At 46.1% G+C, this 13592-nt stretch overlaps 1 protein-coding gene across 2 annotated transcripts; it reads left to right on the top strand.

The window, feature by feature from the left end:
- The first annotated feature begins 2472 nt into the window (after positions 1-2472).
- On the top strand, positions 2473-12839 carry Kcnj1 (potassium inwardly rectifying channel subfamily J member 1). Of its 2 annotated transcripts, none has more exons than XM_052189666.1 (2): positions 2473-2562; positions 10474-12839. In XM_052189666.1, the coding sequence occupies exon 2, from the start codon at positions 10495-10497 to the stop codon at positions 11611-11613; it is 1119 nt and encodes a 372-aa protein (XP_052045626.1). In that variant the 5' UTR covers positions 2473-2562; positions 10474-10494; the 3' UTR covers positions 11614-12839. The 2 variants fall into 2 exon arrangements, with proteins under 2 accessions (XP_052045626.1, XP_052045625.1); XM_052189665.1 differs by lacking the exon at positions 2473-2562 and adding an exon at positions 8032-8209.
- The last annotated feature ends 753 nt before the right edge of the window (positions 12840-13592 follow it).

The following is a 13592-nucleotide window of genomic DNA, read 5'->3' as shown; positions in this document are numbered from 1 at the left end:
GCCTGGCCCATCTATTTAGGATTGTACCCAGGATTCTGTAGAGAACTGTCCCATATCTCTAGACAGCAGTTTTGAGTGTTGGGGATTCCTCCCTGGATCCTAGCCCTCTAACTAAACCCAGAGGCAGGTAGGTCTCATGGGGACATAAGCTTCATTCATACCTGTCTCTGAGAAGCATCACTCCTCTTTAAATAAAGGCAAGTAACTTGAGTGATCTTTGGACATCCAGGCCACTGGAGAACTGAACAAGGTTATGTCTCAGAAGAACTTCTCAGGCAGTCTCCGTGACACTCCCAGGTTCCACAGCGTCTACGGGTTACCACCCCATAGGCCACAATCTGACGTTGCTACTCCATATTTTTTGAGGATCAAGCTGTGTGAGTCCTTTGTATTTTCCTGGAGCTGCTTATTTCCTTGGAAAATGATTCTGACCAGGCCTCTTGCTCTACCAAGCTGGGGTAACTGGGCACTAGGGACAACAGAGGTCCTAGTGGAGGACAGAGTTGGGGTTAATGCCCTCAAACCAGTGCAGAGTAAATGTATGTCGAAATGACTGCTCAACTCATGAACAGGGTAAGTCACACATCATAGGGAAAAGGCATGGCCAAGCTGACATTTTAGGTTTGCCAGGAGTGACGGTGAAGTCAAAGCATAGAAGTCAGGTGTGTGTGAGGAGATGGTGGAGGTAGAGCATCAGTCATCCCCAGCAGAGGAGAGAGCATGTGAGGAAGATGTGAAGAGGGCTTCCACTGAAGGATCACACCAGGGATGGATCGCCACCTGCATGTGTCTGTCTTCTTGCCACCAAGTCTCATTCTCATGCCTAGGTGTAGCTTAGCACTGACTCCACAGCCAAGACAGTGCCCTCTGCTACACTGTGAGTGCAGTGGGCTCAGCTCCGTGTCACCAGCAAGTTCTCCCATCCACTGAGGTGGAGTGGGGAGGAGGAGTCCCCATTCTTCTACCCTAGCTGTCACCGTCAGAGTGAACTCCTGCCCAGTGGAGGCGCAGAAACCCCGTAGGTATCTATTGGCATTTCCAAATGGAGGACACCATGCCTCCCAGCTGCAGTCTGTTGCCTGTTCCAGTCATGCAACCTGAAGAAGAAGGAAACAGAGATTTTGATGGCATAAAGTCTTCCCCTGCATCCACAGTTACCTCTTAGCTCCATTGGCAGTTTGACCATTTCTGAGCTGTCCAGGCCATTGAGTAGCACAGCTTGTGGCACCAGTGACCCTCAGATCCAAAGCAGTGTTCCCTGTGCCCCCCCCCCCCCACTGAACCCCATGCCCATACCCTTCCACTCTCTTCTTGGTGCTTCTGAACAGACTCTTCCTTGACCAGAAACCTTCTCTCTGTTATCAGATATTCCCTCTTGATCTCGGACTAGTCCTGACCATTTGAGTGACTTCTCACACAAAGCAAAGTGACATGCACCAAGACACCATTTCAGCCCCTAGCGAGCAGGTGTTGAACGCAAGCTCGTCTTCTCTTGCTGTGAAACACAGCTGTTCTGACTGTGCTATGGGATTTAAAAACAAAGATTCTTCTAATTTATGCTTCTTTTTCTGCTCTGTAACCTTGGGCAAGCTGTTTAACATCCCTGGACCTCAGTCCGCAGGCTCTCAGAACTATTATCCAATCTAAATCTAAGGATTCAGGTAAGGGACTTTTGCACCTGGTCTTGGCTTTGGAGCCCCAAGATGTCCCTATCAGAGAAGCACTACTTATGTTGTACTCCAGGGGGCACTCTACACACAGCATGCAGCAGTGTCTCCTGCTGGACAGAGAGGCACCCTGGGGTCCTTTATTACCACCCTTCCCACACTCTCTCTTTTCAAGGGTGGGGCTTTTCAAGGGTTTATCTTCATCCATTTGGGGGCCCAAGTTTCCAAGTTTAACTTTCTTCCCTGCCAACTCAGGCTTAGTCTACTCAAAGGGAAGAAAGCTAAGTGTTCTCTTGGTAAAGCACTGTGCTCAGGGGCTTAGAAGTGATGATTGTGCAGAGCCTTCGTGGAGCTCTCCTTTAATTCCAGCAGAGGCAGATGGATTTCTGAGTTCAAGAGCAGCCTGGTCTACAGAAGTGAGATCCAGGACTACCAGGGCTCTACAGAGAAAGCCTGTCTTGAAAAAAAAAACAAACAGAAAAAAAAAAGGAAGGAAGGAAGGAAAGGAGGGAAGGAGGAAGGGAAGAGAAGAGCGAGGAAGAAGAGAAAAAAGAGGAAGAAGAGGAAGAAGAGGAGAAGGAGGAGGAAGAGGGAGGAAGAGGAAGAGGAAGGGGAAGAAGAAGAGGAAGAGGAAGGAGGAGGAGGAGGAGGAGAAGAAGGAGAAGGAGGAGGAGGAGGAGGAGGAAGAGGAGGAGGAGGAGAAGAAGGAGAAGAAGAAGAAGAAGAAGAAGAAGAAGAAGAAGAAGAAGAAGAAGAAGAAGAAGAAGAAGAAGAAGAAGAAGAAGAAGAAGAAGAAGAAGAAGAATGCTTAGAAAAAGTCCCGGGAGCTTCACTGTGTGCTTCTGAGTTTCCTGTCCCCCTCAGAGTTCTATGCTGCTGTCTTCTTAGACCCTGGGTGAGTGCTACTTATATATATAAAAAAGTCTTTGGATAAAGTAGAGACTATGTATCCTTCTTTGCATAGTTGTGACATGCCACCATTTCCAAAGGATCTTAAGAAACAGTTATGAGGTGCCCTAGGAAATCTGCTGGGGAGTCACACAGGAGAAGTTCTCAGCATCCAAACTGATGCCTTCTGATCCCACAGCAAACATGTGCTTCCACTAAAGACTGGTAATACCTTACCTCCCAGACATCTTCCCTGTGTTCAGCTTTGACTGCTCCCAGGATGGCTTATCAAAAGGAATGAAGGCACTCCTGTGTCCCTCACTGAGACCCAAAACAGAGGTCTTTCTCTGTTTGTGAGAGCTGCGATTCTCTCAGAATGCACAGTGACCCCCCCCCCCCCAAAAACCCAGTTATCTAGGCAGCATCATAAATCTGAACTTGCAGACTTTACATCATCACAATGGCCTCCTGTGCACCACTTGGTAGCTTCCTTGATTATTCACGTCTTCATAGCAAATCAAATCAATGCAGAGTAGCCCTTGCACATATGACGTTTGCCAGCAAGCAGTGAGGAGTGTCAGTTTTCACCATTTGTAGCTCATGTATCTGCCTGTCTCCACCTTGAAACCTTCAGATGACTGGGTTACATGCCTGGCTTTCTCATATGGGTGCTAGGGCTTTGAACTCAGCTCCTTTATCCTTACATAGCAAGCACACTTACCCCTCAGACTTATAGTAAGCAGAGTGCGTGTGTCGATGATGTCTGTGACACTGTTTGTCCATCAAAATCTGATTGTGGGTACCCGAGTACCTAGTCAGAGAACAAGTGTACACAGCAGTGATGCTGGCTCTGCTCTAGCTTGTTGCTGTGGCAGGGAAGATGAGCCTTGTGCCTAGGTACCAGGCCTCAGATCTCCCTTGCTAAGGATTGTTCCTTTCCTCTGTCCATTCTCTCTTCTCTGAAAAGAGCATTCTGCCTTTATTATTGACCAATCCCTCCTGTAGTAATCTTTGTCTTTCCTAGGCTTTCTCTTCCTATCAGGAAGTGGACTCTGAAGTCACCATGACACCATCACACACGTACACACACACACACACACACACACACACACACACACACACACACAGGGACAGAGTCGGAAATCTTCCCCCTGCCCTTTTACCAGTCTTTTATCCTTTGGTGTAGTTACAACTTGACCATGTGGTAGTCCGTGGTGGTGAGAGCCAGTGATATTTAGCTACACTGGTGTGCTCTTGCAGTTTGGGAACCATGCATATCCATGGCCGCTGTTTGCTGTGTGCTCTGGGGACTTTGGGTATTCTGCTATATGACATTTGGAAGGATAACATTAGAGCCATCTCACAGATGAGGAAACTAAGGCTTTGAAAAGCAGAGTGACTTTCTGGCCACTAAGGTGGCCCAGCTGGAGTTCAAGTCCAGGCTCACAGGCACAGGCTGGAACACGTCTGCTTTGCCAAGTTGTATCTGATCATTGCCTGCTCTGAAAACGATCTCGTCCCGAGTAGCCTACCTTATGTTTTGCTTCCCTTGCAAAATGCACCAACTCATTCAGATAATGGGCTGCAGAGAGATGCCTCCGAGACACTCACAGAGCACTGTGTGCCTGTGAAGGAACTGATACCACCAGATGGCTTTTTCCGAATTCCCTTCTGGAAGGAGAGAGGGACCCAGGAAGGACTATGCTGCACTCACATCCTGGATAGTCTACTCTGGCTCCCCGGGGAAGAGGTCACGAAGCACACTTTTTTTTTTAAAGATTTATTTATTTATTTATTATATGTAAGTACACCGTAGCTGTCTTCAGACACACCAGAAGAGGGGTCAGATCTCATTACAGATGGTTGTGAGCCACCATGTGGTTGCTGGGGTTTGAACTCAGGACCTTCGGGAGAGCAGTCAGTGCTCTTAACCGCTGAGCCATCTTACCAGCCCACATGAAGCACACTTATCCCTCAACAGTGACATATTTTTCCATGTACAACCCAGTTTAGGCTGCAAAAAACATGGGCCTCAGATGCCCGGTTATACACCTAGGATGTAAGGCTGAGAAGGACAAAGTTCAACTAACCTCCCTAAATGAACTAGACCAGCAGTTCATATATAACCTGTGGGTCTTGACTTGCTTTGGAGGGTTGCATATCATATCTTGTATATCAGATGTTTACATTATGATTCATAATAGTAGCAAAATTATCATTATGAAATAGCAATGAAATGATTTTATGGTTGGGAGGGGGGTCACCACAACAGGAGGAACTGTATTAAAGAGTTTCGACATTAGGAAAGTTGAGAAGTAGATGCTCACTTATGACAAGGATGTCAGAAGTAAGTTCTAACATGCCCAACCAAAGGCCTCCAATGCTGTGGACTTTGGACAGTCCAGAGGCAGCACAGGAAGCCAGAGATTTGGAGGATCCACAGGCTCTGTAGGCTTGCAGATCCGACGGGGAGGCTGTTTTCAGACATTCTCAGCTGATTTTTTACAGAAAAGAGGAAGTCCTCTATAGAAGTGTGTGTGTGTGTGTGTGTGTGTGTGTGTGTGTGTGTGTGTGTGTATGTGTGTGTGTGTGTGTGTGTGGCAAAGGTGGGCTCAAGAGGTCAAACTTGAGACACATTAGCTTGGTGCATGACAATTACTGAGTGACTCTTTGAGTGCAGCTGCAAAGTGGTTCCTTCTTTGTTCCTATCACGGCACCTGGTACTTAGTAGGTGGTCAGTAAGCAGAGCATATGCTCATGTCTTTTGATTAAGACCCAAGAGAGGATGCACCAGAGTCCCAGAGATACATTAGTGCGGAAGATCTGGAGACGTTTGTTGACATCAGTTGATTCTTGGACTGAGACAAGGCAGAACGATTTCATAGAAACTTGATGTTCCTCTGCATCAGAGTTACCAGGGGACTAGAGAAAATAATTTGACATCTGCTTCTGGGCCACCTAGCTCACATTTCCTACTCTTAACCTGAAAACTTGACTCCCAGAAATAGTCTCGAGTTAAACTGAGCTTGTGTAGGAGCTGTGAAAAGTTTTAGTTAAAAGGCACAATAGCCTCTGTAATTCAAACTCCTGGGTAATACAAACATTGCACTTCCTCTCTTTCTGCCACTGAACAGTCAGGGCTGGGAAAGAGGCGGAGGGATAAACGCAGTAGGAAACCCCAGCTCCAAGTGTTCTTGGGTGGATGCCTCAAAACAACCTCTGCACGTAGGTTCTTATTAGCAGGGAACATAAGCTTGGGAAGAGCCAGTCTGCTGGAGAGGATGCCGCCTGCAAACGAAGAGTGTGTTTTTACAGCGTCAGAGAGACTCTGAAGGAGGATACATTTGTTTTCTTTTTCTTTTTCTTTTTAAGATTTATTTATTTATTATATGTAAGTACACTGTAGCTGTCTTCAGACACACCACAAGAGGGTATCAGATCTCATTACAGGTGGTTGTGAGCCACCACGTGGTTTCTGGGGGTTGAACTCAGGACCTCTGGAAGAGCTGTCAGTGCTGTTAACCGCTGAGCCATTTCTCCAGCCCGATACATTTGTTTTCAAGGACCTTTACACAGTGGTGTTTCGGGCTGATTTAGAAGTATGAATTGTCTGTGGCGCTCTGATAGAAGGGGTGTCCTTCTCAGACCAGCTTATCCTGTGGTTCTGTAGCAAAGGCAGAAATGGGTCCCCAGGACTGAGTTTGGTCCCCTGCCTGACTTTCCAGCCCCAGGCTGTACCAAGCTCCTTTAGAACTCTACTGCATATTCCTCTGGATCATTCTGCTCCCTTGTGCTTTTGTGCTTCTTTTTCCTCTGTTCCTCCTACCCCCCTGTTCTCCACACACAATTAAATGCAGGGTAGTCACTGTAGTATGCAGGAATGCCCCTCCTAAGATAGCTTTCCTGCAGGAGGAGCTGACGGCAGCACGGGTAACTGCCAGCTCTCCGCGTTTACACACTCATCTATTGACTTATCACAACTCATTTGTGGAGTTCTTGTTTAGCTGTGGCTCCAACACATCTTTAGGGGCTGGCTTCTGTGTCACTGTTCTGTTCTCAGTAGGCGCTCCCTGGAGGGTACCTGTTGCTTCATATCACAGCGACAGTCCTCTGCATCTGTCCGCTTATAGACTCATCTGTTCATCTCCCCAGGCCCACCTGGGAGCTGTAGGCTGTCACGGATGGTGTCCATGTGGCCAGGCATTGCTCTTGTGATGTCTAACACAGTAGTGTCAGCACATTGCCATGGATGAATGATAGATGAATATGCTAATATACATATACAGAAAGGTATATGCAATTGGTTGAAACATAGTCTCAGCTCTAGGATCCATAGCTAATGAGAAATTGTGTAGAGAAGTAGTTTTGTGTGTGTGTGTGTGTGTAGGGGGGAGGTTACACAAACCACAGTGCGTCCCAACATACTCAGCTCACCTCCCCATTTGACTATGAGCCCCTTGAGTATAGGAAGAGCTGTGTTTAGTTTTCAACTCCTAAGGAATAAGCAGACAGCCAATGAGCAGGAAGCGTAGGGCCAAGTCTTGTTTTCTGCAAATGTCCTATTTGCAGAATAAGGAGGCTAGGGCATAAAGAGCAAGCAGCAATAATATAATCCACTTGTTTTGCCAGCCGCCAAGGATACCTGGGTAAATATTAGCTAATGTGAAGCCCTTTGCTTGCTATTAAGATTTACTTATTTCAATAGAAAGGAACCTAAACACTGGGACACGTTACATAACCTAAAACACCACCGATAATCTCTAATCGCCTAGTCACTCATAAATGCACATCGGATCTGTCTGTGGTTGCATTAAGTGGCACAGTCCAAGCGAAGTGGGATCTACATAATAGCAGAGCTACCGTATGACTGATGGGTTTGGTTAGTGGACGGATTTACCTGTTTCCTTGGGCTAGCTTAGCTCTTCTCCTCACTCCTTCAACAAACAAATCAACATCATAGGCTAATCCCTATGTGTAAAGCTCACCCCCCAGTAAAGTCCAGTTTTTCCAGATTAGATTCACAGTACTATCTCACGGTTCTTACATAACAGTGGCTGTTGTACAGGGAGATTAATGTGGTATCTCGTTTCTTCCCGGTGTGATCTTATTCTTGTCTTGCAAACATGTGCCCATCCATGACTCTCCATCCACCTGTATCTTTGGGATCACCTGGAAAGGTTAGTATTCAGTATGGCTCAGAAAATCAACTGGGAGATTGATGATAACTAATTGTTTTTAAGCCAAAAGTTATTTAGCATGACTTAGGAGAGCAGGAAGAGAGCGACAGAGCATGGCAAAGCGGAGGGGGGGGCATGCTGGCATCCAATCCACGTCTGCTGCCCAGGGCCTCAGCTGGTGGTTTGTCATGTCTTAGCATGACGGTATTCAAGCCATGTGAGGTATGAAAATATATATATATATACCTAACTCCAGGCTTGGTCTGAGAACAAGCACTTGTGTTGGTTTAAACCACACAACTCCACTCTTGAGTTAACCATTGAAAGCTAATTCAAGTAAACATCATCGTGATGACTAAGAGTTATTAAGGTGGGCGTAAAGAAGTCAGCCTCTGTACAGACAACACCCAACAGCACCACTTGCTCGCTGTGCCCAGCATGGATGCTGCAGATCGGAGGAGTGTGTTCAGAGTGCTGGTAAGTGCAGAGCAGCTAGGAAAAGCACTATGGGCCGCTACCTGCTTCTGTTTTACCACTTGCAAGGCCAGGAAGTGAATGGTTTATTTTGCTAACACGGACATGGAGAACCCAAACTTACTGGGGACATGTCTTCACTTTACAGAAATATCCTTCACCTTCAAAGTAAAGCAAACTTTAGAAGGGCGGAGAAGGGTGGCAGACAGGCAAGAAAGGCTCAGAAGTTGATCTTTCAGAAGTCATCTTGAATTGTAAAGTGTGGTGAAGACTGTGTGGGTTCCATGGATAATCCTGGCCTTAGAAGTGGTCATAGGTAAGAGTCAACTTGTGAGACAGCCTGGACAGGGGCCCTGACCCCACTGAGTAAGGGTCAGGCTGCTTGGTGCATATGCAGTGGGGACGAAGCCTTTGGCCTCTGTGCCCCACTTGGGGCTATCCTCTAGTCTAAATCTTGGGGACCTGAGGTCAGAGAGGGATGGGCGGAGCTCTCCCAGTGTGTGCAGGCCTTGTTTTGCTCTCCTGGTAACTCTTGTTCTTATTTTCAGAGCCCAGCCTTTACATTTCACTATGGCCGTGGTTTCTTCTCGCAGCTTCCACTTCACGTGGCCGCTGTGTATGTTTACCTGGGTGAAGGCCAGGAACGCGACACTGAGGGATGTCGCTTTTGCTTAAAATGTGTCACTAAGCTGGTTTCGCTTCCTAGTTCTTATGAGCAAACACATTTCTGCAGGGGGATTTTGAGGTCTATTTTTAAAAATATCTTTGCATTTAATGAAAAAATACCACAAAGGCAGTGCTAACCACAATGGACACACCTTGATTTTTTTTTTGTGTGGGGGGTGAGGCAGGGGAAGAGGTATTCTAGGCTTAAGACCCTTGAGTTTCACTGTTGCTAGCTGTTTAGGGGGAAAGCCCCCTCTCTCTCTCCCTCCCTCCCTCCCCCTCTCTCTCCCTCTCTCTCTGTCTCCTCTCTCTTTCTCTCTCTCTCCTCTCTCTTTCTATCTCCATCTCTCTCTCTCTCTTTCTCTCTCTCCCTCTCTCTCTCACACACAAGCACACACACACACAGACACACAGACACACACAGATACACAGACACTAGACACACAGATATACAGACACACACACACACACACACACACACACACACACACACACCTGTCCTTGATAAGAAACTGGTGATCAGACATTGTTCTGATGGGCTGCATTCTGTTACTGTGTGTTATCATGCACACTGATGGAGCGAGTGGCAAACACCTGGTCTGAACTAGGCGGCGGCGGCGGCGGGATCTAGGAACAAGATTAAACATAGTCCTATAGTCCTACCTCCATAGAACATCAGTGAGGTCAGCGTTCATCCTCTTGGAGCCTGGTTGATAGTGTGGAATCGCAATGTCTATTGTCCTATGTCTGTTAGGAACCTTGGCAGAACATGGTGAATGAGTAGAAGCAGGTATGTAGAACCCCACACAGAGCCTCTGAGATCACCTGGTGGGCTGTGAGCACTGCTGAAAACAATCAAAAGAAATTTAACCAGTCCTGTCTTCAAGTGTTCTAGAGAAGCACACGTTTAGGATAGGGTATTTAAGAAATGAGCCAAAGCGTGACTCGAGCTGGTTCAGAATAAAGACAGTGAGCTTGTGTGCTGCTTCCAGCCACGGCTTGGGTCTCTGTCTTTGGAGAAGTCACTGAACTTGTCGAGTCTTAGTGCCTTCATTTATAAGAGAACATCTGAACTGAATTAGAATATCCCTTGATATATTGGTAGCAGTAAACTAGACTATTTAGTGGATACTGTTACATTGCTGTATTGATAAGTTTTCTTTTTCAGTTACTTATTTTTATATACCACAAAAATGTGAACAGTCCTCCAGATTTATGATATCATGAAAATTATTGTACAGCAGCAGGTTAGAGTTTAACACAAATGTGATTTGCATAATAATATCCAATAAATAAAAGCACAGGTTATAATGGGTCACTCCATTTTTAAGGTCCTATGGGACAGATCAGAGTCAGGAAATTCTTGAACACACTGTCTGTTAGCAATTTTCCGCTTGGTGTCTTTCCCACTTTCTATGTGACATAGAGTCTATGTATGGTTTATTCCGGCATCCAGAACAAATGAGTTGGTTTGTGCAAATGATTGACAAGCCTGGTGATTTAGAGTTTTTCTTTTCAGAGGTATTTGTGTCTGTATGTGAGTCACCTACTTTACCACACTGACAACTATAATCTTACCAACCTCTGTAATGTGTTTTCAGGTCAGGGCACTGACAGAAAGGATGTTCAAACATCTTCGAAGATTGTTTGTCACTCACATATTTGGGCGTTCACGGCAACGAGCAAGGTTGGTCTCCAAAGATGGAAGGTGTAACATTGAGTTTGGCAATGTAGATGCACAGTCAAGGTTTATATTCTTTGTGGATATCTGGACAACTGTGCTGGACCTGAAATGGAGGTACAAAATGACCGTGTTCATCACAGCCTTCTTGGGGAGTTGGTTCCTCTTCGGTCTCCTGTGGTATGTGGTAGCGTATGTTCATAAGGACCTCCCAGAGTTCTACCCACCTGACAACCGTACTCCTTGTGTGGAGAACATTAATGGCATGACTTCAGCTTTTCTGTTTTCTCTAGAGACTCAAGTGACCATAGGTTACGGATTCAGGTTTGTAACGGAACAGTGTGCCACTGCCATTTTTTTGCTTATTTTCCAGTCTATTCTTGGAGTGATCATCAACTCTTTCATGTGTGGCGCCATTTTAGCCAAGATCTCTAGACCCAAAAAACGTGCAAAGACCATTTCATTCAGCAAGAATGCAGTGATCAGCAAGCGTGGCGGGAAGCTCTGCCTCCTCATCCGAGTGGCCAATCTTAGGAAGAGCCTTCTGATTGGCAGTCACATATATGGCAAGCTTCTGAAGACAACCATCACTCCGGAAGGAGAGACCATTATTTTGGACCAGACCAATATCAACTTTGTAGTTGATGCGGGCAATGAGAATTTGTTCTTCATCTCCCCGTTGACAATCTACCACGTTATCGACCACAACAGCCCTTTCTTCCACATGGCAGCAGAAACGCTTTCCCAGCAGGACTTTGAGTTGGTTGTCTTTTTAGATGGCACAGTGGAGTCCACCAGTGCAACTTGCCAGGTCCGCACGTCGTACGTTCCAGAAGAGGTGCTTTGGGGCTACCGTTTTGTTCCCATTGTATCCAAGACCAAGGAAGGGAAATACCGAGTGGATTTCCACAACTTTGGTAAGACGGTGGAGGTGGAGACCCCTCACTGTGCCATGTGCCTCTATAATGAGAAAGACGCTAGGGCCAGGATGAAGAGAGGCTACGATAACCCTAACTTTGTCTTGTCAGAAGTTGATGAAACAGATGACACCCAAATGTAGCAGTGGCTTTTCCCCTCTTGAGAACCTAGGGGCTAGCTGTGTTCAGAAGCATCCGGCAGTTGGGGGTCTGAAAGCAGGATGAGAACCTGCGAAGTCTACCAGCACAGTCTCCCCTGAACCCCGTGGCTATGATTCTACGAGACTCATAGCTCTGTAAGTCTGCAGTAGCGTACGGTGGATGCGTATGAACGAAACTGGCTTGTGGAAACCCAACGGAGCTCACTTGGATCTTTACTATGACTGTGTAAACTCATACAGCGTGGATGGGAGAAAAGCCATCCAAGGACATGTAATAGAGAAAAATTAGAAGCTTTAGGAAGCTGCAGGAGGTAGTCATATTTCCTGTTTGATTCCATGGATGAGAAAGATGCCACCTTTACCTTAAAGTAGACTTTTATCAATGGAAAAATCTGTCCTCTGAGTTGGGACGTGAGCCAGCCAATCGCTGACAGTAAGAGACTGTCATACAAAGAATCACTAAAGGCCCTAAGTTCTTAAGCTCTGCTGTTTGAAGCCTTTGAGTCTGGGCCCATGTTTCAGTAAGGCTAAGGTGGCATCCAGTGACTGCACCTCTCAGAACCAAGGTACAGAGGAACAGGAAGCCCCAACCAATTTCATAACCAACCCAGATGCTGCAGCCCATATAGAAATTGGCCTGAATGATTTCCTGTGGTATGTTAAAGGGAGGCCAAGTCCATTCTTTAGACACTAAAGAAACATTCTCTTGCAAAGGAGAAAGTGTTGGTAAAGAGGCTGAAGAGATGACTCTTTGTAAAGTTCTTGCTGTGCATGCGTGAAGACCTGGGTCTGGACTGCCTACACCCACATGCAAAGCCTGACTTAGTAGCATGCCCCTACAATCCTAGTACTGGGGAGGTGGGGATAGGAGCATGTCTCAGGTTTGCTGGCCAGCTGAATGGGTGGAGTCCTTCCCAGTTCAGCGAGAGACTGTTGAAAAAAATCAAGTGAAGGAGCTGGAGAGAAGACTCTGGTTAAAAGCACTGTGGCTGCTCTTCCAGAGAGCCTAGGTTTGATTCTCGGCCACAGTGCTTCATAACTATCTACAGCTCCAGTTTCAGGGCATCATCTGAGGTTCTTCTTTTGTTTCCACCAGGTACACAGACATACATGCAAGCAAAACACAATATACATATAATTTTAAAAAACCAAGGTAGAGAATGACTGAGGAAGAAATCCTATGCCAACTTCCAATCTGCACGCACACACACACACACACACACACACACACACACACACAGAGAGAGTGAGAGAGAGAGAGAGAGAGAGAGAGAGAGAGAGAGAGCATGGTGATGTTTGTTTCAATATTCAATGGATAGGTTATGGGGTTACAGGTCTGGTAAATGAGGTTTTTATTCCTTGCTTTTTCAAGATGGTACTCAGGATCGGGAAAGCAGTCAGCCTGGAGGGCTTATGATGCTAATACTGAATGGTTCTTGTGTTACTCTGCCTAGTGGTTGAACTGAAATTCTAGATGTGAGAAGAATGACTGAGTAGAAAAGAATGAGATACAGCATTGCAGTCAGGATGTTGCTGCTTGCTTGTCTGTGAGCGCCATCCCTACGTCTCTCAAAGGGAACAAGTTAGCAGGAGAGTTGATTTGGGAGGAAGATTCTAATGTGAATGTCTTGTTTGTTCATTTCCATACCTGTATCATTCCAAATTCACCTTGAAAAAAAAAGAAGAATTCAAAGCTGCTCAAAAATCAAAATATTTTTAGTATGTGATTAATAAATTTCCGAAACTGTATGAGCAAAACGTGTTACTTATGCATTGACCATGACAGGGTGATTGAGGAAAATCCTCTTGCCCAGGTAGACTTTCTCCTGAAGGGGCAGGGCAGGTGGGAAGAAGGCAGATTGCACGTGTTTGTTGTCTATACTTCCTAGGAGGAAGTGAACTCAGCTGCAGACTCTTCTGGTCCAGTTACAGCAATCCCTGGGCACAGAGAAAGGCAGCTG

The sequence above is a fragment of the Apodemus sylvaticus genome, chromosome 7 (assembly GCF_947179515.1).
Source record: "Apodemus sylvaticus chromosome 7, mApoSyl1.1, whole genome shotgun sequence".
In the NCBI taxonomy this organism is placed as follows: domain Eukaryota; kingdom Metazoa; phylum Chordata; class Mammalia; order Rodentia; family Muridae; genus Apodemus; species Apodemus sylvaticus.
Note: the sequence above shows the minus strand (reverse complement) of the source record. Positions and strands in the feature narration are given on the sequence as shown.

What these genes read in the sequence shown, in the direction of transcription:
- Kcnj1 (XM_052189665.1), top strand. Translation starts at nt 8,171, where the DNA reads ATGGATGCTGCAGATCGGAGGAGTGTGTTCAGAGTGCTG. An exon ending in GGAGTGTGTTCAGAGTGCTG is followed by an intron (nt 8,210 to 10,473) that starts GTAAGTGCAGAG and finishes ATGTGTTTTCAG; the next exon opens with GTCAGGGCACTGACAGAAAG.